The sequence below is a fragment of the Nyctereutes procyonoides genome, unplaced genomic scaffold (genome assembly GCF_905146905.1).
Source record: "Nyctereutes procyonoides isolate TBG_1078 unplaced genomic scaffold, NYPRO_anot_genome, whole genome shotgun sequence".
NCBI classification, from domain to species: domain Eukaryota; kingdom Metazoa; phylum Chordata; class Mammalia; order Carnivora; family Canidae; genus Nyctereutes; species Nyctereutes procyonoides.
The window spans coordinates 9,827,620-9,853,413 of record NW_026575037.1 but is presented as its reverse complement, the minus strand read 5'-3'; the positions used below and the strand labels follow the sequence as shown (position 1 = coordinate 9,853,413).

Here is a 25,794-nt window from a genome sequence, read left to right as displayed (position 1 = left end):
AAAGAGTTGGGGAGTCATTGGCACATCTATAGTAACTGAAGCTACAGAATGGCAAGACCAATGAGGTTGTTCATTGACAGCATCACATCTAGATCCCTGAGGAACACTACTTTTTAAGAAATATGCAATTAGAAAGAAGTAAGCCAAAGAGAAAGCAACAATAAGAAAATTAAGAGAGAATTATCGACCAAACTGAAGACACTGCTAGAAAAGTAAAGTGCGGTCCACATGATTAAATGCAGCAGAAAGATCACCCTAGAGAGGTTATCAAAGTGCCCCTGGATTGAATGACTGGGATTGCTGGTGATCTTGGCAAGGAACCTTTCCATAGAGTGCTGATTGTAGAAGCCAAAAGAGGAATGAATATCAAGAGAGAATGTAAAAGTGGCCAATGTGGACTCTTTTCTCAAAAAGCTTAACTCCAAGTCCTTGAGGGCTGATACTCTTGTATCCTCGGGTATAACACATAACGAGTGCTAAATAAACACGCGTCAAGTTGATGCTAAGCTAAAGGGAAGAAGATGAGGCAAAGACTACTGGGAGGAGAGAGTCAAGGAAGAAGATGGGATCCAGGTTAGAAATTGAGAAGCTGACTGTAGACAAGATGAAATCTCTCTTCCATCAAGACAGGATTAGAGGAGGCAAGGAAATTGAAATAATTGTTATCGAATGGCTTCCCAATTCTTAATGAATTCAGAAGCAAGTTGACCTGCTGAAAATGGCAGTGGTGATGATGAAGGAAGTAGCCTTAGAAAAGAGGAGAAGAGGGATCCCTGGGTGGCGCGGTGGTTTAGCGCCTGCCTTTGGCCCAGGGCGCGATCCTGGAGACCCGGGATCGAATCCCACGTCGGGCTCCCGGTACATGGAGCCTGCTTCTCCCTCTGCCTGTGTCTCTGCCTCTCTCTCTCTCTCTCTCTCTCTCTGTGTGTGTGTGTGACTATCATAAATAAATAAAAATTAAAAAAAAGAAAAGTGGAGAAGAGAGCCAGATCTCAATGGGGAAACAGACAATCCCTGGGCAGCTGAGGGAGGCGGAGAGCTCAACCTGTGTGGCAGAGTTAGCATAAGTGTGTCAAAGGATGGGGGTGCACAATGCCCTGAAGTAGAGACTGCAGGAGGGCTGACCTGTGATTGGCCTTTTTTCTAGATGGGTGGAACAAAATGACAAGAGCATCCATGGTATCTGCAGTTGGTCCAGGTTAGAGGGAACTGATGACCAAAGGGGACTTTGGTAGCAAGTTGAACGATCAGTGAGGTCTCAAAGAGGATAAAGAGGGGACACCTGGGTGGTTCAGTGGTTGAGCATCTGCCTTTAGCTCAGGTAGTGATCCCAGGGTCCTGGGATCGAGTCCTGCATCAGGCTTCCTACAGAGAGCCTGCTTCTCCCTCTGTATGTCTCTGCCTCTCTCTGTGTATCTCATGAATAAATAAATAACATCTTTAAAAAAAGAAAAGAGGACAAAGATTGTAGAAGACTAGGCAGAGTGAGGTCTGAAGACTCATTATAAAAGGGAAATTCTAGTAGATGCAAGAGGAATACATACGTAATTCAGTTACTTTTCTGTATAGTCCTTACGGTGAAGCCCTAGCCAACCCCTCCAAACTTATTTCAATGCCCCTCCAGGCATCCAGAATGGTGCCTATTCCTGAACCCACTATGCTTTTCGGTGATGCTGAGCTGCCAGAGGGGAAAGAGAGGCAGTATTTTCTCACTTCCTAAAAGCTTAGCACCTGCCACTAGAAAGATTCTTGGTATCTTTGGTGAATGAAAAATAATAATTAAAAAAACCCTTCATGTGTTCGCATGACTTCTAATTTAGTGAAACACAGACCATTTGCTCACTTTCTCTGTATAGGTACATATGAAATATTCTTGGTTCTGAGATCCACATGGCAGATCCCTGGCCCTGGGCCATGAAGTCATTATACAGCAAGTTAGAAAAGAAGCTGCAGATGGAACCATGTGGCTGATCAGAGGAAGGGATGCTTCTGCAGCAGATGGCAAGTCAGAGTTCACAGGGCACCTCCTGAAAGGTGTAGAGGATTTGGGAAATTAAATAAAAGGCTGTATGCAGGAAACTATGAAGAGATCCTAAAGTCCCAACTGTGGACATCATAGAGGTGCATGAAATTCAGGCATATTAGAAATTCTGACTCATTATAATTTATTGACAGTCATTATTAACTCTAGGGAATATGCTAAAAAACTTAAAATGTCAAAGGTGATGTTATGAAAATGAATTTTTACTCCAAGCCTCAAACTGTCATGGGAGTGTTATTTATAGGTACACGGTGGTTTCTGAGGCCATACAAAGTTAATAAATTATGACAAAATAGGTTTTTTTATGGACTAAATGACCCTTAATTCTTAAATTTATCTCAGAGTCAAAATGATTTAAAAATTTCCACTGCAATTGTAAATTATCAGTCACTAAATCTTATCATTCGCTGAATTAAACCAAAGATCCAGGAGAGAATTATACAGCAAGTCTGACAGGGTGTGTTGTGCCAAGAATTGCCCTTGAGTGTGGCAAAGCAGCCATACAGAATGTTTCCAAAGCATTTTATTGTGGGAAATGAGTCCGGGTGTTAAAATGCTATTTGTAACTACAAATTTGGGGATGCTATTTTTTTAATGTTAAATAAGGATAACCGTCATTAATTCAGAAAGTGCTAACATGGAACTTTAATTGAATGAACAGCTGGTTTGTAAGACAATCAAAAGTAAAAACAAAGTTTTAAAGGGACTATGTACCACCCGGGTGGCAGGGTGGTACAGGAAGGCAGGAGTTGGGTTTGAAATCTAAGGACTCAGACAGGGCTAAATCAAAGTTTTGTGGGGCCTGAAGCTTTTAAAACTTGGGGGAACTCATTTTAAGATAAGGAATATAGGGGTGCTTCCCTGGCTCAGTTGGTACAGCACGTGACTCTTGATTTCAGGGTCATGAGTTTGAGCTGCATGTTAAAGGTAGAGTTTACTTTAAAAAAAGAAAAAAGAAAAAAGAAAGGAATATATAGTTCCAAATTTAAAATTAATATTAAAGTGAATATTTATTTATAATGAAAAGTGATATAAGTAGTTATAACAATGAATTGTTTTATGCTAATCATAATTAAGATATAATTAAATATAAATTATTGCATAAATATAATTAGTGATTAAGATATGATTATAATTATTAATAAAAAGTTTTCAAGAGCTAAGAAATCCCACACACATCCAAAATTCAGAAAAATATCTTATTAACTATCTGACATACTTCTATGAACATGCTTTCTTAGGTTTTTATTTATATACTATCAATATGTAAATCATATATCTTCATAGGACAATTATTTTACCATATCCCTTTGTATAGAGAGAATACAAATATAATTCAGTCTTTCCTCAACCAAAATTGATTGAAATTTGCTTTTTGTTATTAATAGCTCAGAAAACTTTCAAGCCATTTCACTGCATGAGTCACATTTCTGTGTGCCATTTCAACTGGAACTCCCAGACTTTGTCAGATCAAAATGCATTAGATCTGCTGGAGCACAATGTGAGTTTGCTGCCGCGTACGTCCTCAGACACACTGTCATGGGTTTGTGCTCTTCAGACACAGCAACTCTGATAATATTCCATTTTCATGTGAAAAAGAAAAAAAAGAAGTGTCCAAAAGGGTTACAATCATATTCAATTCGACTCACTGCATTATCACATATGTTTCTGATAGAAGTTTAGTTTTGACCAGCAGCTAATGAGAACTAAATCATTCTTTAAGAAATGCTCATATCTGATGACTAGAAGTAGTTTCCAGCGACAAGTTTCAATTATTGTTTCTCCTCCAAACCTCGCTCACTTCTAATACCAGCTGCACAACAGAACCTTTGTTTGGTTCTTTACCTATGTGCCAAGTAGACCACAAGGGCAAGAAAATATACATGGGAGTGACTCTGAAACACATTATTCCCCCAACTCCAAACTAAATGTATCCCCAAGTCAGCTTCCCCTTAACCAGATCCCAGGAGCACCCACTGCCAGTCCAACCCACTCAAAATAAGGGGAGGTGTGTTGGAGGGGAAACTGGATAAGTGGTCTTAGCCAATTGCTGATAAACTATTTTCCTTTTGCACATTTTTCCAAGACAGATGTGAATACATTGCAATGGGCCCCCTAGCAGGGGACTGAAGCTCAAGCTTCATTAGCTTCATAGTCAACCTGCATCTGTGCCTGGGTCAGGTCACCGTTCTGCCACTAATCATATGAAAAATCTTAATGTGCCTGGACTTCATTTTCCCTTTGTTAGATGAGGCTACTAATAACAATATGTGTCTAATGCAGTTGTTGTAATCTCTAAATGAATTTATTCATGAAAAATATTGTGGTAATACTTGGTAACAGTAAGTGCCCAGTAAGTATTAGCTCTCATTACTAAGTGAAGAGTATTACAGTGCAGAGTACTATATAATATAATAAACTCTTTAGAAAAATCATTCATATACCAACAAATAAAGACATTAAGCAGACACAATGGTCATATGTTAATTCAAAATGATTATCCAATAATAGCAATAGCATTATTCCAAATTACCAAGCATATTTGGAAACAATGAAATTACTTTTAAAAATTATATTTTGAGGGGTGTGTTATGCTTCCTTCCCTACAAAACATATAAAGTTTCCGTTCCCAGAAATCAAGTTTTCAAAATATCTTCAGAAGCAAAGTAAACAAAATGGAAAATAAACCTTAACAATGATTTCATTCATAGGAATCTTTTTATTGCTAATAAAATCAAGGAATAGTACAAAACTTTTCAAACTGCAGACATTCTTTGCTGTACCTTAAAAATGTAGATATGTGCTAAAATGTACGTAGAATTTCTGCACACAAAAATATTTAAGTGAGAAGGCCTAAGATATTTTAGAGCCAAATTTGACACAGAGGCCCTTACAAAAATAAATATGCGATCTTTCAGAGTCATAAATTAGTATTCTGGAAGATGCTCCAGACAGCAGGGATCAGAATAATTTTCTGCCAGTAGCAAGCAGTAAAAATGCCAAAAGTAGGGGAGTAGGGGAAGCTTTTAAAAAATAAATAGAGATCATTATGGAACCATACATCTGCTTAAAGCAAACCAGATTACAATTATTATTTTATTAGAGATTAGTTTTTCAAACATCTTGAATGTAAACACTTGAATGTGAACAGCTAGGATCCTTTCTTATAGTCCCCTTGAATATGCTCCTCCCTTTGAAAATAAATGAGTCCTTTCTCTCTATTCTGACTTGTGGCTTCTCAGTATCAGCTTGCTCCTTGGTTGTACCCTATGGAGGCAGAGAAAATGTCATTGACCTAAAGAATCTAAATTCTAAGGGGTGAAAAGCAGGATTTGTGAGGGCTCAGGTATGAGACAGAAAAATCCTGGCAGTTATCTTATTTTTCATGAAGAAACCAGAACCGAGCTTTGCCAAGCAGACAGCTATGAGCTCACTGGTCTGAAATAATTACTCATTGAGACTTTTCCCCAGGATAGAACTAATGGGTTTATGCAGGAAACATTACTTGAATATTGGGTTTACGGAGTTTTTCTTTTTAAATCAGTAATCAGTACCCTTTGTACTTGGGCCTCGCAAAGTTCTCGGTTACATTAATTGACAAAGTAGGAGATTAAAAAGAAAAACATTCGACCAAAGCAGAATGTGTTTAATTCACATTCATTGTGTTTGGTGATCTCATTGCTGACTTAGGAGATAAAGAAATCAAGGCTTCCAACAATTGAAACTGACAGAAGAGTTGTTAAGGGTTTAATATCCCCCAGATGAAACTCAGAAATGAAGCACAAACTGAACGAAACCCAAAACAAATTACTCTGTTTAGCCCAGAGCCAATCTGAGAAATGTTCTTTTTAATTAAGATGAGAGGTACGGTGATGTCAACTGAAGGACCAGGAACATCAAAAGTGGACTGTGTTCAAATGATTTCTGCGGGAAGATGCAGAGCGAGATCTTGATGCTTGATCTATATTTTGGCAAATTTTTGCTCCATGCCTAAAGGAAACAAATTAAAGTACAGCAAATAATTCACCTAAAACTCAGTGATGTCAGTTTGCAGATCCTTTCAACACCCCTAACCTATGCTGTGAGGGATGAGTGCAGATCTGATAATGGCCAGCACTCCCTTGCTTTTTAGGCTTTCCGGATGGTTGTGTGGAATGTCCTCATTTATTGTTGGAATTGCATGTTTCGTTTAGTTTTTTATTTCATTATTTTCAAGTAAAGGACTGTAACTTTCTGTGAGCCCTGGTCTGCTGAATCCTGTTAGTGGATTTTGACACTGATGACAATACAGGGAGAAAAAGTCTTTTGAGAAAATTCCTCTGTGATATCAGGATGCAGAGGGCGCTAAAGTAAGGAATTTGCTGACACTCTAACTTACTGACCTTTGACAATACTCAAAGCTAATAGCACAGATAATACTTATTTCTACTAACTAGCAGTGCCTCGCCTGTATGGTTAAATGGATCGATAAGAATTAAAAGCATGTTATACTTTTGTTGATGATATTGAAAACAGCATAATTTCCCCCAAGAAGAAGCTCAAAGACGAACGGAATGCCTTTCAGAAGGCAAAACTGACATCTGTCCAAAATAGTTTTATACCAGCCTTCTTTGCTCTCTTCCTACAAGTGAAATTTTGCTTAGAAACTGAATTTGTTCCCCTTCTCTCCTCTCTATTCCTCCCCTCTCAACCATCTTGACAAGGTAGCACCCTGTCATTCAGACCTGGGCTTCCCAAAAAGCCCTTTTCACCACCTTATATAGGAAGTACTCTCCAATCAAAGTCTTCATGTATACCCCATTACCCTGTTTTACTTTCCCCTTAACACCTATCTTTGGAAATCATCTTGTGTATTTACTAGTTTATCATCACCGTCCCCCAGTACAACATAAGCTCCATGGGAGCAGGGTCTCTATCTACACACCCGGCACCTTCAACAATGATGTTCAATTGATGACATTCTTACTTGGAGTCTCTCATGAGCTCCTGTTTAGATGTCATCTGAAAGTCAGACTGGGTGGGAAGATCCACTCCCTAGGTAGATCACTCACATGACAGCAACATGGTGCTGGCTGTAAAGCTACAGACCTTTAGTTCCTCCTCCTATCGGCTTCTCCTTGAGACTTTTTCAAGGTCCTCATGGCATGGAGCAAGCAATCCATGTGACCACGGCAGAAAATGCAATGCCTTTTATGATTGGTCCTTGAAAGTCACACATTCACTGCCACCGGTACTTTTGGTCACATGATTCAGCTTGGGAGAAGGCTACTGAAGGGTTGACCACCAAGAGGCAAGGATCATTTGGGGCCATCATGGAGCTTGGTTACTATCCTGCTAGTTATTGTTTACTATTTTTAAAATAGGCTTTTAAGGGTGCCTGGGTGGCTTGGTCAGTTAAGCATCCACCTTCAGCTCAGGTCATGATCCCAGGGTCCTGGGATGGAGCCCCTCGAGCCCCACACGCCCCCCTTGGCAGGCTCCCTGCTCAACAGAAGGTCTGCTTCTCCCTCTCCCTCTTCCCCCACACCCACACTCGTGCTCTCTCTCTTTCTCAAATAAATAAAACCTTGAAAAAAAAAAAAGCAGGCCTTTAAGGCACTGCAAGAAAATATCCATGCACCTAAAATTTTTACATAAGACTTCAATATTTAAAATACTTTTAAGGACATAATCATGGTTTTCTACTTTTCTGTGGAGCCTGAAAAAAGTATGAATTTCTTCTCGGTGACAGAATTAAATGAAACGAATCATAAAACAACAACTGCTATCCCTCTCACTTTTCGTTTCACAACAGGTTACTGGGTTTTGTTTTACTGTCTACTGAGTTGTGGATGTGCCACACTCAAGCTCTTTGAAATGTAAAAGCAAGAGGAAGGCCAAGTTCAAACTGAGCTGGGAAGAGTTCAAACAAGTATTTGGAAGCTGGTCCCCAGACAGGATCTGCAGCCTATGTCTCTTTTGAGACAATGACATACGCAATTCTTCTACCAAAAATGAGCTCACTTGGTAACAGCTGAATTGTTCAGGGGTCTGGAAACCATAGTGTATTATTTTACCACCCAGGGTGAAATTAACTACAGATTGTAGCCATGTGTAACTTTGGTCTTTTCAGTGATCAAAGGCCAAGGAAGGCAAACAATTTTTTAAAAGTCACTCAAAACAAGAATCAACCAGGTCTGGAATCGTAAAGTACTAATCACTTTTTTACAAGGTGATATGAGGAATAGCTTCTCCTAATGATTTCCGATTAACATACCTGAGTTTCTAGTACTGCCAATTCTATTCATAAATAAACAGACCGATCCATCAATAAATTAACAAAAACCTACCCATAAAAATGCCTCTTTCAAAAAATAAAAATGAAAGGAATGGGAAAAGAGAAAATGGAACAAAATCCACAACATTAGAGTGATGAGTAAAAGCAGTGAGATTTAATTAGAATGAGAAATCCAGAAATCTACTATGGAGCAATGGTTTCAGAAGGTGAAACACACACTATAGTTTATTTATCTTTTGCTCCTTTGACATCCAAAAAAGATTAAGTATTCCCCTTAGGGAAACTACTTGCTTTCTAGTTCAAAGCTACAGAACGTCAACGCAATTTATTTTCTCAAACCTGATAGGGGATACACAGATGAGGGGAAGCAACACCAAATCTCAGATACCTTATTACACAGAAGAGAGGAAAGGCTTCAAAATCCACACTACTTCAGGACAGAAACTGTTTGGCCCTCTGTCCCTTAAAATCACATTTACTGTTATATCAGAAGAAAAGTTCATTAGAGCATCGTACGCTACTGTGCCTGGGCTCCAGTGTTACTGAGGTACCCTAGGGGAGGTGAACTTAGTTCAGAGGCTCAAAACAGCTGGTGCTAGACCCTAGGGAACAAAGGCAGCTAGCTTACCGCTTAGGGTATCAACCGAGTAGCCTAAATCAGAGAGAGCTGAGAGAGGCGGCCAAAGAGCTGTGCTTTCTTAAGATAATTCTGATCCAGCAGAGGTTTGGCTTTTTTTATTTGCTGGTTATAGTTCAGAAGAGTTTGATTTTAGAGACTGAGCCTTAAGAACGTTGTCAAAGAATCACCAATGGGAAGACTCTTGGGAAAAAAAAATTGTTGCCTTCTTGATTTTATCTTTCTGTAGCATATAAACTCAAAATTGGGAGACAAGGGATTCTGTTTCCCTGTGTCCATTCCCCTGGCATATGCAGGGGCCCCTACATTCAATCAGCAGCCAGGAAAGACATGGCCCCATCTGGCTTCATGTTACATGTGCCTCTTTCATGGGCATCAGTGCAGACCAGTCTTTAGCATCTCTACCATATAATGACACCACTGTGAAGTAAAGCCTCTCCCTGGGGAAGAGCTATCACATCCGTGCAATAATCAAGTAGTCTGGTGAGACTTGCTGTCTAGCAGGCAGGTTCTCCCAACGTCCAAGTTGAGCACACAAGCTACTTTCCTCACATGACTGACTGAGCAAAAGACACAGATCCCTAGGCTGTCCAGAAGCTTTTGCAAAAAAAAAAAAATAAATAAATAAACATATGTCGTTTCCCATCATAATGGCAAATGTCAAATTTCTATTTTCATCTTTCCCAAAAACCTTCTAGGGGAGACTTGCACTTACTAATTTTGCATGCATGAGGAAAGTCAAATTTAATGAAGAATTTGCCATATGGATACTTGTACCACCAATACTTCACCCCAAGGATCGATGGCACTGATTTTCCAGTTGTTCAGGTTAAGAACAATCTCTTTTGACATAATTTCCTGAGTTCTTTTCCTTCTCATCAAAGCCTTTATTTTGGTTGTTGTTGTTCATAAAGACACGGTATTGTCTTTCAGATTAGAGGTTGTATTAGTCAAAGTACACACACACACACACACACACACACACACACACATATATGAAAGAGATTTTAAGAAATTGGCTCACAATTCCCAGCAATTGTGGAGATTGGCAAGTTCAAATTTCGTGTGGTAGGCCAGGAGGCTGGAGATTCAGGGAGGAGCTGTTCTTGCAGCTCAAGTTCAAAGTCAGTTTAACAGCAAGCACAATTCTTTCTCAGTTGGGGTGGTCAGTTTTTGTTCTATTCATATTCTCAGCAGATTGGATAAGGCCCATCCAAATTATGGAAGGCAACTGAAAGGCCACTTTTACTCTACCGATTTCAATGTAAATCTCATCTAAATATAGCCTCCTGGAAACATCCAGAATAATGTTTGACCATCTATCTGGGCACCACAGCCCACATAGAAAATAAGCCACCACAAAGGGCAATTTTTTTTAATTTTATAATTTCATACAGCCAGAAATCATTAGTCTATTCACCAAGTATATGAGACATGGGTAAGTCAAAACTACTGGATCAGTAAAATATAAGTACAAATAAAGAAATGAAGACCCAAATGGCATCCCCAATAATTATGCAACAGAGTAAGTTATTTCATTTTACATGGTATCTGCGGTGGAGCTACAAATAACTAGCATGTTGTGGCTAGAAAAGTTTTTCAAGATCAGGCTAATCAGCACTTACTATATAGATGAAGAGATCAAGTCAAGGTAAAAAAATTCAAGAAAATCTGAAAATATGGCTGCTCATGGCATCGACGACAGAAAAAAAAAGCGAACAGCTGAGAAGCCAGATAAAACTGGTACTGGAATGTCCTGTGTGTGTGGAATGTGGTAGGATAGCTTCCAACTTATTTTCCGAGCTGAGAAAAAAAAATTACTCTCTGTTGTCTAAACACACAACTCCTGGGCAGCACAGGGAGACACAAGGCTCAGGGGTGTGCTGGTTGATTGTACCAAACTGACCTGTTATCACAAACTGGCTTCTGTACACCCAAAACACAGGCAATCCCATCATGGATAACTAAGGGTCTCGTTACTGTCTTTATTTTGCACAGGAAAACGAGCCAACATTGGCAAAGGCTGGCCCGTGTGCCGGGGACTCCCATGCTTCCCAGAGGGATCCTTCATAATCTGCCTTTCACGGGGAGGGGGAGTCCACCAATATTAGTGATTACTGTCCTTTCCTCTTCAGACAAATGCCAGCATTTCTCCTTCAGTTCCCCGGGAATGGCCCAAGATTCAGGGCCATTACCAAAGGGGATTTAGCAGAATCTAATCTTCTTTGGGAGACCCAAGACTGGCCCAGAAGTGGGTCTGTAACCTTCATTCACCTGCCCGGCGCTGCTGCAATCTGATACCTAAGAAATGAGGATCCAGTGTGTCTTTGATGCCCAGATGAGGCTTTGAAGCTGAGTCAAGACCACAGGACAAAGGCAGCACTGTTTATGCAAATCGAGAAACAAAAGGAGCTAAAATCCAAAGCCATTCAAAGTAACATCAGGAATTCAATACCCAGAGATGATTAGAAGCTCTGCACCAGTATGAAACAGAACGCCTGAAAGCAAGGCCGGGCAACACACCAAAACCCATACTGAGGGAAGGAATCCCGGGCAGCAGGAGCTTGGCAAGACGTGCTTAGAAGCCTTGATACACGAGGCTCCTTTAGCCAAGGGGCAGCATCTGCATGCCACGGGCAGGAAGCCCTGGCTGCTCCGGCTGCTTCTGCACCTGGTGCACACAGTCCCTTCGTGAGAAGTTCCAATACGTGCCCCTGCAAAGCCAGCTCTCTTATTGCCCTGTCCCTTGGTGATTCGGTCATCATGTAGCACATGTCTTCTGCAGGGGGCCATACTCTCAGTGCACACCTCTGGACACACTATATACGACAAGGTGAAGTACAGTGAGCTTCTGAGAAGACTTCGATTTTTTTCTTTTTAGGCCACTCCAAAAACATCTGAGTTTCGGCAGAGGATCCAGGAAACAACAATCATATGGAGTTAACAATTCATGAATGCTCTTCAGATATGGTCACTTCCGTGAAGGGTACACTACCGTCAGGTCAGGAAGGGACTCCAGAGAACATCTCATCCAAAGGTTCTCAAGCCTGGTGGGACATTGTCGCCCCTTGAGAAGTTTTCAAAATATGTCACCTGCCCTGACCCTAGATACCCCAGAAATTCCAACTTGAATGGTCTGGGAGTGGGGCCGGGGATCCGTGTCTTTTCAAACCCCAACAAATGATTCTCAGCAGCAGCCACATATGTGAAGCACAACTCTGGCACATTCCTCTTTCATTCCACGGGAGGAAACTGAGGCCTAGAGAGAATAAATGGCTTGTACAAAACGACACAGCACAAGCAATGCCTCCAGCCCTTGCACGAGATGACACAAATAAAACAATGATATCTGCACAGCGGGGGAAAAATGGACAAGGTTCCCCTTGGCTAGCGGCAACTGCCCTGCAGACCCCCACATACACCAGGCCGCCCCTTCCTCCCCAGATGATGGTTCTTTTTTGGTGGGAGGCACTAAACGGTAGCACACAGCTCACATCCTTGAGAAGAAAAAGGACGAAAAAAAGAAAATGGTGGCATAATTCGAGAACTTAAACTACAGAATTTTTCATAGACCTGTCACCAAAAGAACACAGTAAAACTAGGACATGGAACAGCAGGAGATTTAGCAACCGAGTTGTGATCTTCCCCGGAGCAGGCTGCCTGTGGGTGCGCGTGTAATAATGCAACACTACCAAGTTAGAACATAACTCTGCACAGCAGCAACCAATCCAGAGCAATCCTCTGTAGAACAGACTAGAACGGTGGGAATCCCCAAAAAAGTTAAATTGTGATTCCGTAAGTAAGGAAGACCCTGGGCTCAGGGACTTCATAATAGCATATAATTAAGGCCGAACTGCCAACTACTAGAAGCAAGCTAATTTAATAGTCTGTTTATGTTTTTCACAAATGAGGGGAGGAGGTTTTCATGATGTGCCAAAGAGAAAAATCAAAGGTAAGAAAATTAATTACAAGCAACAAAGGAACCGAGCCTAGGGAATACGAGGACTGAAGTGGTTCAGGTGACCACTTTTTATTTAAAGAAAACACACTGATTGGATTTCCCTCCACTCTATTAAGAGACGTTCGTCAATAGATGTCTTTTCTTCTATGAAACTAAATGCTCGATGAGCTCAAGATGCAAGATACACTGAACAAAGAGAAGGGTTTGAAGGAGGGTTATTTTATACAGAGCCCCAGTGCAAGGCACTTCCTAGAGTGGGCAAAAACCAAACGAAAACAAAACTCATTTTAAAACAGTGGGAAGAAAAAAAAATAAACAAAAAATAAAATAAAATAGTGGGAAGGAGGGAGAACACATGTGCTTGACTCAATAAAAAACAAATGATGCATACCTAGCAGAGCCTCTCTTCTGTAATTCTGGACTTACTATTTCTCGTAATAAAAAAGCCCTGCTTGGTTGCTTAAGCATCTGGATCCTGAGTTTTGAAGATTCCACAGTATGCCAACTTTCCAAGTTCTGAAAAATCCTATGGCGCATACCTTAGATGGCTACAGCCTTCAATTCTTTCATGAGGTCCCTCCTCTCCCCCCCAGGGCCCTCTGGGATCTCAGTCCTTATAATTCCCAAATCCACAGGTACATCCAAATCATTCATATACATGCTTAAGATACAGATTCTCAGGCCACTCCCACAGGCCATCTGATTACACATGTGTTTGAAAAGGGGCCCAGAAATCCATGTAACTAATGGATGTCCTAGGTGCTGTGGCCCCTGACCTAGTATTTAGGAACCACTCATTTAAGCCTAGCAGCCTTAAACCAAAAGGTCAGCAGGACATTGATGATGGCCATGTCCACTCAAGGCCAATGAACTCGGCCAGTGAGGTGAGTCACTTTTAGGCCACTTCCACTACTCATTTCAACATGATCACCTGGGTTTATCCACACAGACAATCTGTGATGGCCAAATAAAGGAAAGAATGTGCATAATGTCTTTTTAGTCCATTGCTTTATAAATTCATAGTTTATCTCAATAAAGAGAAATTTCTAGGATGGAAATCAATGTGCCCAGTTCATCTTAAAGTCTACCAAGACTGAGAAAAAGCAGAAAGATTTATCATTTTTAAGATATTTAGTATGCTGGCTGTTTTGGGCCTTCCATGCCAATTCCACAGAAGCCATCTGAAACCCCAGACACGGTCTGACTATCTGAATGCTCTCCCACCCCCGCACCCCCACCTCATGCTTCCAGCAGAGGGAATACAGCAATGTGGGGGCTGTATGAAGCTTACTGTTCAATGGTGTGGTGATGACATGAAAAATCCTGATTCCACTTGGCAGTAACTTTCCGCTATCTTGGCGGGTCTCAACTATAATCACTATGGTGAAAAAAAAATCACTATGGTGTGTGGAACTTGAACAGATTATGGGGCTGGCTGGAAACCAAGAAAGTAAAAAGCAGTCCAGTGGTCCAGCAAGGGACTCTGTGCTGGGAATGCCACAGCCCTATAAGTCCACAACCACATTTCTCACAGATATCCTGGGAATTTAAGTTCCAGTCTTAGTCTCCAGAAAATGTTGCCTTTCCCAAAACCCTGAAAAGCAGCAACTTCTCGATTAGCGTGACTTTTTAGGGAAAATGCCAATCAATTTACATCCATCATATCCCCCTTCTCAGAATCATCCCTAGTCCTATGAGAATAGGAAGCTTGCCATAGCCCATTGCTCTCCCCACCTCCAAAATATGTATGATCACTCTCCGAAAGAACGAGGACTGTAAAGAAAGAGTTCTACTTCCCTGCTGTCTAAAATGTAGTAGGCACTTTTAGCTACCCTTTATGGTTTTCTTGGGCTTGACTGCTGTCTTAGTCTGTTCTAACTGACTTAGGCTGCTATAAGAATATAAGCCACTGAGTGGCTTATAAACAACAGGTGTTTCACAGCGCTGAAGTTCAAGATCAGGAAGCCTGGTCAGGTTCATCCTGAAGACCCTCTTTCAGGATGCAGTCTTCTCTTTGTGTCTTCACATGGTGAAAGGGGTAAGGAATCTCTCTGGAGCCTCTTGTGCAAAGGGCACCAATCCTATTCATGATAGTGAGAGCTCCACCCTCATGATTTAAGCGCCTCCCGAAGGCCCCACTTCCTAGACCAGCATCTATGGGGTTAGGATTTCAACACATTTTGAGTCAGGATGGAGGGCAGGGGAACACACATCCAGACCATGGCAACAGCCAAAGTGGCGAAAGTTGCATTTTAAGGAACCTCCTCTCTCCAGCCTGACAAATCCTTCAGTAGACATTTAAATAATTCAAATTAGAGGGTAAAAATTCTTCCAAAGCAGCCAATTTATCACTAAAACCAGGTACTCATGAGAATACTTTAACAGCAGACCCGGCCCCACATTCAGCCTTCTGCCATAATCTTAGGGCATATGCAGTCCAGGATCATTACTTATATTATTATTTACATTTCCAAAATGCATGTCTTCTAAGGGGTCTTGAAACATTAATCAGAAATGCTGGGGGGTGGGGTGGAAGGGGTCACTTTTCATTATATTTGCAGAGGAAGAAAGCTCATCAGCTAAACCAACAGGTCAGGGACAATCCTCAGTTTGATGAATTTGACAAACAACTAAAATAATAATTGTTGCCCCAATTAAATGAGATGTTTTATGAGGTCACAAGTTCAGTCCTGGCAGGATGTCATTAAGTTATTATTGGAAGTATAAGTCTGAAAAGATTACTGTACGGTGCTCCTAGAGAGGAAAAGAAATGCCCTCCAAACAGATCTAAGGTTTAATTCATGCAGAAGACGTTGGCTAATGCCACTAACCACAAATGCTGCATTTTCGTGGATCTGAATGTCAGCATGTTCCAGTGAATTAATTACAGCCACTCTATTTATATTCTGCATGGCTTTTCAATGATTACCTATAATGGGATTCTTTCTTACTTTTTTCTTACTTTTTATGAACATTAACACACAGCTTTTCTACCAGAGGAATGGAAAGCTAAGGAAAAGTAATATGATCTTTACCACTAGCTCATTCATGGCAGCTTGCCAAGACTGCTCGTTCTAGAAAGCTCAAGTCTTAGGGCTCCTGAAGCAGCTGAGCAAGGGTCACCACCCAAATGCCTACAGGGGCCAGGCAAGCCACGTAAAAGAGACAGACATCGAGGGTTAATCATAACTGCACAGAGGATGGGTCTTATGGGGATGTGACTACCTGGACAAAGTCCAGGGGACAGTAACTACTCAGCCCCAACAATCACTGTTGTGCACAAATGCAGGCCTGGTGAGGCAGGTGCTGATTATACAAGCTTCAGTTTGTGCAAAGTTATCCAGTTGTACATTTATGATATAAGCACTTTTTGGATGCATATTATACATATATATATATATATATATATATATATATATATATATATAAAAGGTGTTGTTTGGTTTTTAAATGGGCTTAGGGCCAGATTTTCTAGGGCCCAGAGACACAAGGACAAGAGAACAGGCTGGGTGCAATCAAGGAAGTGTTCAGTGGTGCATTAAACCAGCTTTTACTATGCCACCCAGGGCAGGAGTATAGTTGGGCTGGCAGAGTTTTAAAAAGCTGGGATTAGAGACATAGATTTTTAAAAATCACGTTCATGCAGAACAGAATATATAAAACACTCATATTCAGGTTAACATTAAAAGAATATATGTACATGCACAAAAAATTTCTAGAAGAATGTATAAGAAGCTGTTAACATTGGTTGTCTCTGGCAGGTGCCATAGAGCAGAAGGGAGATTTACCTTTTATCATGTTTCTATTCATACTGCTCGAATCTTTATTATAGGAGTATATTACTATTTCCATGAGAAGAGAAAAAATCAGGTGAGAACGTTCTTAAAATAATTAAATTACTATTAAATAAATCTGCAAGGCCCTTAAAGGAGTTCAGAATTTTTTAAACAGCAATTTTTTATATACTCACAGTGCCAGTGCAGTTAAATGAACAAGTCACTCCTCTGAGAATAAAGATGTCAAGACATACACAGTAGACACATTTTATAATTTCTGATGTATAACAGCTATGATTTAAACACATATAGTGAACTATCTTCCATATATGGTAACTGGGAAATAGGACAAACAGCCATATTATAGGCTACTCCATTTTTTAAAAGATTTATCTACTTTATTTTAGACAGAGGGGGAGAGAGTGCACCTGAGAGAATGGGGGGTGGGGTGAGGGGCAGAGGAGAAGGAAAGAGAGAGTCTTAAGCAGACTGCTGGCTGAGCAAGGAGCCTGACCCAGGGCTCAATCTCATCTCACCCTGAGATCATGACCTGAGCCAAAACCAAGAGTCAGACACCTAGCTGACTGTACCACCCAGGCACGCATAATCAATTTTTTTAAGACATTAAACTGTATACTCTATTATCGCATTATCTAAAGAAATGTGCAGAAATAAGCCTTAGAATAGTCCTACTATTGTCCCTGTGTAAGTCTTATAATGGTTCTACTATACTGTGCGGAAGACTCGAAGACAGTGCCATATACAGTGATATGACCCATGTGTCCATGGGTCACTTAAGTGTTGGAAAAAATGGCTAGGCCACAACCAGCAGCCTTCCTGGTTAAAAAGTTTCCATTGTTCGTTCCTAAGACCACCAGAGACACCAGAGACAGTCAAGGGAGGGAGCCTCAAGAAGCCTGCTTATATACCTGGAGCCACAATGAAGCTCAGTGGGAGAATCACCTGGAGAAGTTTGCTGAAAACAAATCCATAAAGCCAAACCTTGCTTAGAATAACTGGCATGTGACTTTAAACCAGGAGTTCTATTTGTTATAAAATAATCAAGGGGTGCCTGGGTGGCTCAGTCAGTTAAGCACTCTTGATTTCAGCTCAGGTCACAATATCAGGGTCATGAGATGGAGCCCCTGAATGCTCAGTGGGGAGTCTGCTCGAAATTTTCCCTTTGCTCTCCCTCTACCCCTCCCCTGACTCGTAATAAATAAATAAATAAATAAATAAATAAATAAATAAATAAAATCTTTTAAAAAATTAATCAACATTGGGCAGCCCCGGTGGCTCAGCGATTTAGTGCTGCCTTCAGCCCGGGGTGGGATCCTGGAGGCCTGGGATCGAGTTCCGCGTTGGGCTCCCTGCGTAGAGCCTGCTTTTCCCTCTGCCTGTGTCTCTGCCTCTCTTTCTCTCTCTGTCTCTGTCTCTCTCTGTCTCTCACAAATAAATAAATAAATAAATAAATAAATAAATAAATAAATAAATGTTTAAAATTAATCAACATTAAAACAGCCACACAGGGCTTAAAATCTAGAAATCTCATCCCAATACTTATTCACTGTATTGCCGTGTTATGGTTTTCCCACCGATGTACATCAATTAATACAAAATAAGCAGGAGAATTTAGGCATCCTTTTATTAGTCATTTCAGCTTTTATCTGAAGGAAATACATAATTCTGAGGCCCAATCATGGTTTGAAATTGGAGGGTGGGGAGATGATTGATAGTTTTCTCCAATCATTTGGAAGAAGGTTGAGTTTAAAGGTCAACCAAGCCTAAGACCACTAATTAAAAAGGCTGAAAAACTCAAACTGCTTTACCAGAACAAACCCAAGATGCTGCAGCCACCATGCATATGAATAGGGCTGCCTTCCTCACTTGCCACTAACAACACTTGATAAATTCCTTTCTGCTGCTATGTAGCTGTGATCATAGCAAGTGATCTGCATATTTATGTACAATTCACATATTTAGTCTCACTCTATACCCATGAAACCCACCAACATAAAGCTGAGTTCGGTAACTAGAAAGTGGCTAAGCTAAGTGACGAAATTATCAAGACAGCGGAAGGGAACCACTGAGTCTCTTGTGTCATTCAAGCAGAAGGGGCCATTCTTGTTAGGAAGAAACACTGGCACTCTTATCTTCCTGAGTTGGGTCAACTGACAGAAACAAAAACTAGAACTAATTGGTCCTTTCTTGATCTTAAACAGACCATCTGTACACAATCTGGGACATTAGCTGCTTGGGTCACTTCCTGGCTCCAGCATGCACTCGCCTTGTGACCTCAGGCAAGTTATTTAAATTATCTGTGCCTCAGTCATCCTCTGTGTGAAGTGAGGAGAATAACAGCACCTCTTGTCTAGCGTTGTCGTCAGGGTTAGGTTAGTTATTAAGGTGTTTAGTTTTCATTAGTAAATGAATGTTAGCTTTCATTCTGCTAATAATTTTTTGGTTGGAAAGAAGATGAAGAGAGCTCCTTGTGAATCTATTGTTTTGAAAATCTTCATTTGGAAAGAGAAAGGAAAAGGAGACGGAACCAAAAGGGAAAGATGTCTAGGAAATAGCAATTATCATCTATTTAGTAGCATTTACACGAAGACATACTCCATACATTATTTCATTTGTTTAAAAACTTAAAAAAAAAAAAAAACTCTTCGAGGTAGGTGTTAATATTGGTCATCTCCAGATGAAGAAGCTCCGCTTAGAGATTCACTGATGTGCCCACAATCACACAGGAGATTCAAACCCTAGCATACCTGACTGTAATCTTGGATACTCCCTCCTCCATACTACTAAACCACCAGGTGGCGGGGGTGGGGGTGGGGGGAGAATAAGAAAAAGAGGGTGGAAAAGTGAGGAAAACAGACCAATGGAGAGAAGGGGATCAAAGTATCAGAGTTTTTCATCCAAGAGCTGAAACTTCCCTCCAGAGGGATAACATAAGCACTGAATGTCAAGACTGTAAAGATACAATCTGACATTATTCTTGCTGGTGCTGAAACTACAGTGGTAGATTGAAATATTTTATAAACATACTTATATTACTGTGTCTAGTTAAACATTCACCGAAATGCTACTGGTTGAACATCAAGAAGTGGAGAATCATCCAAATACTGCAGCAATGAAGTAGTGTGCAAAATGTTGGGATTGGCATCCCAGAACAAGCGGAGGCCTACCGTGGTTATCTTGATGTCAACAGAAAACCATCTCTTGATTTAGAAAGCCATACCATGGTTCCCAATGCAGTCTCCTACTTTTCAGAGCTCTACCAAATGAAATTCCCAAATCGTTCTATGATTACACGGCAGTTACTGCCCTACGATGGCACAGACTCTGAATTCCCAACTCTGGATCCCCACTGTCTTCCCACAAGCAATGGTAAACTCCAAAAGACAAACTTAAAGTGCCTTTTGGGTCAAGTGTTTTTCCTTGTGCCCTGCTCCATTTTTCATTATCATGGCAACTTGGCACTCCTCCCCTTAATCATAGGTTTGGGAAGGGAGATGAGGTCAGTCTTCCCTCTGTTACTAAGGCCACCGTTCATGGCTCCATTGAAGAAAAGCGCACCCACTGCAGTGCACTGCCACATGCCGGATGGTTCCCTTCATCTCAGCACAGCAGTGATTCCCACGAACTCAGCACAGGTCTTAATTAGAACACAAGGAACAACCTAGTTCCTTATCACCGTTATGATACTTGAAGGAAAACAATTTGCTTTGCTGGGGTTTTGAGATCAACAGGTAAGTGTCACAAGTTTTCCCTTTGCCTGGTCTATAAATAATAGTGAAAGGGAATAAAGGGAAGGGAGAAGAAATGTGTGGGAAATAATAGGAAAGGGAGACATAACATAAAGACTCCTAACTCTGGGAAACGAACTAGGGGTGGTGGAAGGGGAGGAGGGCAGGGGGTGGGGGTGAATGGGTGACGGGCACTGAGGGGGGCACTTGACGGGATGAGCACTGGGTGTTATTCTGTATGTTGGCAAATTGAACACCAATAAAAAATAAATTTATTATAAAAAAATAAAGCTTCTCTAAAACACAAACTTCTTCCCCTCATTCAATCTAATCCAAATAAATCTAATGCTAATTGAGATAACTATACTCATTCTCTGACAGTAAAAGTTTGTGGGGCAATCTATTGGTAACTGACTGCAAATATGATCCAGAACTTCGGGGGGGAGGGGGTGGGGAGTGACAGCATTGGGAAGTCTGAATGTGCTCAATGAACCACACCTCTCACTCATACAGAAAAGAAGTCTTATCAGATGTTCCTCTAGCCAGTGTTATAGGTTAGCAGATAAATAAGAAGACTGAGTGTGCACAGAGCTCCAGAGATAAGATTAAATGGAAGCTGGCAGCCCAGACTCTACACTCCACCCGATTCTGTTGCATGAAGTTCTGAGTAGCTAATACCATTTTTTACATGACCATCGTTGACATTAGTGTTATGCTGGCTTTGCAGAGTGGATACGAGTCAGTTTGGCACCTCAGAACACTGAGTAGAACTTGAAACTGAGAGACTAAAAGGAAGTCATTGGCAGAAGCTCCTCAAAGCAGTAGCATCCTAAATTGAGTTAGCGCTTCCTCCTGGAGGGTAATCTGCCCCTCACAGCCAAATATTCACCTAGTGCCAGTCTCAAAGTGAGCAGCTCCGGTGGTGCAATGCAATGAGTTTGGAGATTTGCAGTCAGTTAGCCTACCACCTGTTTTATTGCCCCTGACAGGAAACTCTGGTTAATGCCCCAGTGCCTTTTTTTTTTTTTTTTTTTTTTGCCCCCTCACTCTTCTCTCTTTCTGGAAGCCTCCTTACTTCCCACGTTTTAGTGGATTCCTATTTGTATTGCAAAGCCAGGTTCCAACTAAGTGTCAACTCTTTTCAAGAAGGCTTCCATGACCATACAACTGCCCCCAAACTTATTTAGAAGTCCTTTGTCGCTCCCCTACACATGCCACTGAGATCATCTTACAGTGCTCATTAGAAAGAGCCACATTTGTCTGCGAGAAGCCACATCTTACTCAACTTTTTTTCAGTTAGAACAAGGCATAGTGCCTTGATCTCACAAAAGATGGTCATCAGGGATGTGTGCTTGCACAACCTCTCTGTGCCTCAGTTTTCTCATCTGTAAAAGGGTATAATCATAGTATATATACCTTATAGTGAATGTAAAGTGCTTAGAATAACTGTGAGCTCTTATTATTAAGTATTTATGACATTAATAAATCAGTGTAGTCGTAAGTCAGTTACTTTAGATACAATGTCTTCTTCTAGAAAACAGAGATAATTTTATTTCTTTGTAGAATGGATCAAATGAGATGACATAGTCAATGAAAGTACTTTGAGAGCCCTAAAGGACTACTTTTACACTGACCTGTTGGTTATTATTACCTAATAAATGATACAAAACCAGAACTCAAAGAGAAGTCTTTAGTGCCTAATGCGGTGGTTGCCCAAGGCCTATTCAAATCCTTAACTTTGCAACACTGGCCGTAAGGAACAAGGTACAGTTACATGGACTACTAACAAGGTTAAGGGAAAATAGATTCCAAAAGTCAATGAAGAATTGGAATACTAGCCAACTGAAAAGAACATCAACACCCACAAAATAAGGAACACCCAGAGGACTCAGGGTGCACAATCATTTTTGCTTGATTCTGATCACATCATACAATCAATGGAATTGAAGAGCTGGAAAGAATTTGGAATTATTTCTTCCAATCCCTTCATGTCACTGATGAGGAAATTGATGTCTATGGATCCCAAGCAACTGGCCCAAAGCCACATATCAAGCTAGTGACGAACAACTTGCCTCCTAATTTGTAGCCTAGAGGTTTTTTTTTTTTTTTTTTTGTTTTTTTTTTTTTAATAAATTTTGTTCTTATTATGTTCCCACCACTATCTGTTTAGGGCAGACTTTAGGCACAAACTTGGTTTCCAATTCCAGTTTCACCGTTTATTAGTTCTGTGACTTTGAGTGACTGACCTGATGGAAGTCGCAGTTGCTTCAGTTGTAAAATAGGGATCCTAGTATATCTTTTAAAACTTCACCATGCGGCAGAAGAGAGCAATGTCTGTACATCAGGTAGCAAAACCTGTGCCTCCTTCCTACCTGGTTCACCCTTCACCGACTTCCTATAGCAACTATTGTGATGTTCCTTAAAACCAAGCAATGCATAAAGACCAAGACCCTATCGTAAAACATCTGTTTTTGAAGAAAGCATCTAAGAACTGACATTTGTGCAATTTTCTTTGGTATTGAAGTGGTTAAAAAAAAAATCCTTCTTCCTTCTGGTTGCAAACCTGGCTGCACCACGGGTCTCCCTTTCCACATAACGTGCCCTTCTCCGTGGCAGCAGTCACGTATAACAGGGTAATAGTAAAGCAGTGTATAGCACAGTGCCGCACTATATCTCCTGTTTGCTTTCTCACCTCCGCTCCTCTCCCACCAGGTACAGTTCGGCTGCCAATTTCAGCTACGGCTTTATCCTCCCTTCTCTCATTTCCGCCCAACCGCAGCTTGAAGGACGTGTCCCGTCCGAGGCCAGCTCCCTTTATCAACGCAGGACAGAAGCTGCTCCGGGGTGACCCGGGCTCTGTCCTCCTCGGAGGACCGCAGTCCTCCCGTCCCCGTTCCTGGGCGCCTACCGCCCCGGCCAGCGCGCACCTCCTCCTCCGCCGCCGGCCTTTCAGCGGCTCCCCTGACTCCCAACTTCTCGCCCTCTGATACCTGCGTCTCTGGAAGGTGCGGGACTAGACCGAGTTCTAAAATTGGTGCGGGCCAGCCCCTCGCACTGATGTCCCGGTTCTCCCTGCAACAAACACAGTACCAGGCGCGGGGCTCTGTCCCGGGGCAGTAGCCCTCGGCCGTCTGCCTTCTGGAAGGCGGCTCGGTCCCCAGGATGCTACCCCGGGGGCGCCCCGCGTGGTTTGCATCTGCGGCGAGGAATGAGCCCCAGGGGGACGGCCCGGAGCCGTCGGAAGCGACGGGGCCCCGCGGCGGCGGCGCGGGTGGGAGCACACGGCGGGCCCCACCTAACCTCCAAGTCTGGGTCCGTCCCTCCTCTCCACCCTCCGCCCCCACCATCCCCGGGAGAACCAGGCGCCACTGCCCCAAGGTCTCCGGCGAGAGCAGGAGCCAGGCGCCGGGGAGCCAGGCGCCGGGGAGCCAGGGCGGCGCCCCGTCCCCCACCTGGCCGCGCCCGAGCGCCCTTCCCGACCGCAATCCGCTTCCCGCCGCGCCCGGAGCACCAGGCGGTGATGCGCACCCCCGGAGCTCAGGGCGATGGGGCGGGAGCGACGGTCGGGTCGGAAGGGGGCTCAGCCGGCGCTCCTGCGGGCTCCGCACAAACCCTCGCCGTGGGAAGGGTCGCGGCCCCGCGCTGCGCACCCGCACGCGCGCTCGGGGGCCCGGGGGCTCGGGGGCCCGGGGGGGCGGGGGGGGGGCGGCCGTGCCCCTCGGTCCCCGCGCGCTCACCAGATGGCCATCCTGCCCTTGGGGTAGTCCAGCCGCTCCAGGCAGCCGAGGAAGGGAGGCAGCGCGTGCGCGGCGTTGCGGGCCAGGACGGCCACGAGCACCGTGGGTCTCTGCACCGGCGACTCGGGGAACACCGCCGCCTCCGCCCGGTCGGGCTCCGAGTCGGGCTCGGCGGCGAAGCGCGCCCGGCAGCCGCGGCGGAGCAGCGCGGCGGACAGCAGCAGCAGCGAGCAGGCGAGGGCGGCGGCGCGGCGCGCGGCCATGGCGGCCCGAGGGCGCGGGGCCGGGGCCGGGGCGGGGGCCGGGGCCGGGGCGGGCGGCGAGGGCCCGGCGGGGGATGCGGCTGCCCGGGCCGGCTGGCGCGCGCACACTGGCCGCGGGCCCTGCAGCCCCGAGCCTCCCGCCGCCGCCGCCGCCGCCGCCGCCGCGCCCCGCGGACCTGCCGCCGCGCTCCCGCTCCCGGGGGCTCCGGCTCGCCGACGGCCGCGGGGGGCCCGGGGGGGCGTGCGTCCCGAGTCCCGCAGAAAGTTCCTGCAGCCCGGGCTCCGCTCGTGGAGCTCGGGTCCGCGGCTGCCCCTAGAGCTGCGAGGTGCGGCCGTCGCTGCCAGTGGGCGTGAGTCTGCGCGCGCGCGCGCGCGTGTGTGTGTGTGTGTGTGTGTGTACATAACGGTGCGACTCCGAGAAAATTTATTCTGCTTCTGCAAACCGCAGTCTAAAGTCCTTCACAGTGATGCAATGTATCCAGTTTTGCATAATGCACCTATTGACTAGACGGGTAGGGTTCTAAAACGGAAAGTCACCCGGCTATCCATTACTACGGTCAACCTTTTTTTTTTTTTTTAAATCTCCACAAAGGCAGAGTGTTTGCATTTCCCTATACACTCAATTTCTCTTGAAGTTCATCCTTGACTGAGTAGACTCCCAATACGCCAGGCTTGGAGACTTGGAGAAATTTAGAGACAGACTGAACCCTTGCCATTAAAGAGAAGCTGCTCGTGGGACACTGTTCTGAAGCCCCACACCTCTCCCGGCCCCTTGCGCCAGGGTCCTGAGCTTCCTGACAAGTTTCATTTAAATGGTTTGATTTTGGGGATCCCTGGGTGGCTCAGAGGTTAAGCGCCTGCCTTTGGCCCAGGACGTGATTAAGTCCTGGGATCGAGTCCCTCGTCCAGCTCCCTGCATGGAGCCTGCTTCTCTCTCTGCCTGTGTCTCTGCCATTCTCCGTCTCTGTGTGTTTCTCATGAATAAACAAGTATTTTTTTTTTTTAAAGAGTAAATGGTTTGATTTTTGGGACGCCTGGGTGGCTCAGTGATTGGGAGTCTCCCTCTGGCTCAGGTCGTGATCTCGGGGTCCTGGGATCAAGCCCCATATCAGGCTCCCCACCTGCCTCTCCTTCTGCCTATCTCTCTGCCTCTCTCTGTGTCCCTCATGAATAAATTAATAAAATCTATTTTTTTAAAAAAGTTTCATTTTTCCTTAATGACCCAAACTAACAAAGAGTAACAAATGCAGAGAAAATTCATACTTGTAGGAGTAGAAGAGAGCAAGAGAGAAGGAAGAAGAGAGGAAGGGCTGAAGGAAGAATGCAATTAGCACATAAAATGAAATTGCTAGG

General features: G+C 43.3%; 1 protein-coding gene across 1 annotated transcript in view; it reads right to left on the bottom strand.

The window, feature by feature from the left end:
• The window catches only part of COLGALT2 (collagen beta(1-O)galactosyltransferase 2), a 102,278-nt gene extending 77,837 nt beyond the window's left edge, over window positions 1-24,441 (bottom strand). Inside the window, exon 1 of the mRNA XM_055319109.1 lies at window positions 24,179-24,441. Within this exon, the coding sequence (XP_055175084.1) occupies window positions 24,179-24,441 (263 nt within the window). The remainder of the gene's footprint in view (window positions 1-24,178) is intronic.
• Window positions 24,442-25,794: the final 1,353 nt, after the last annotated feature.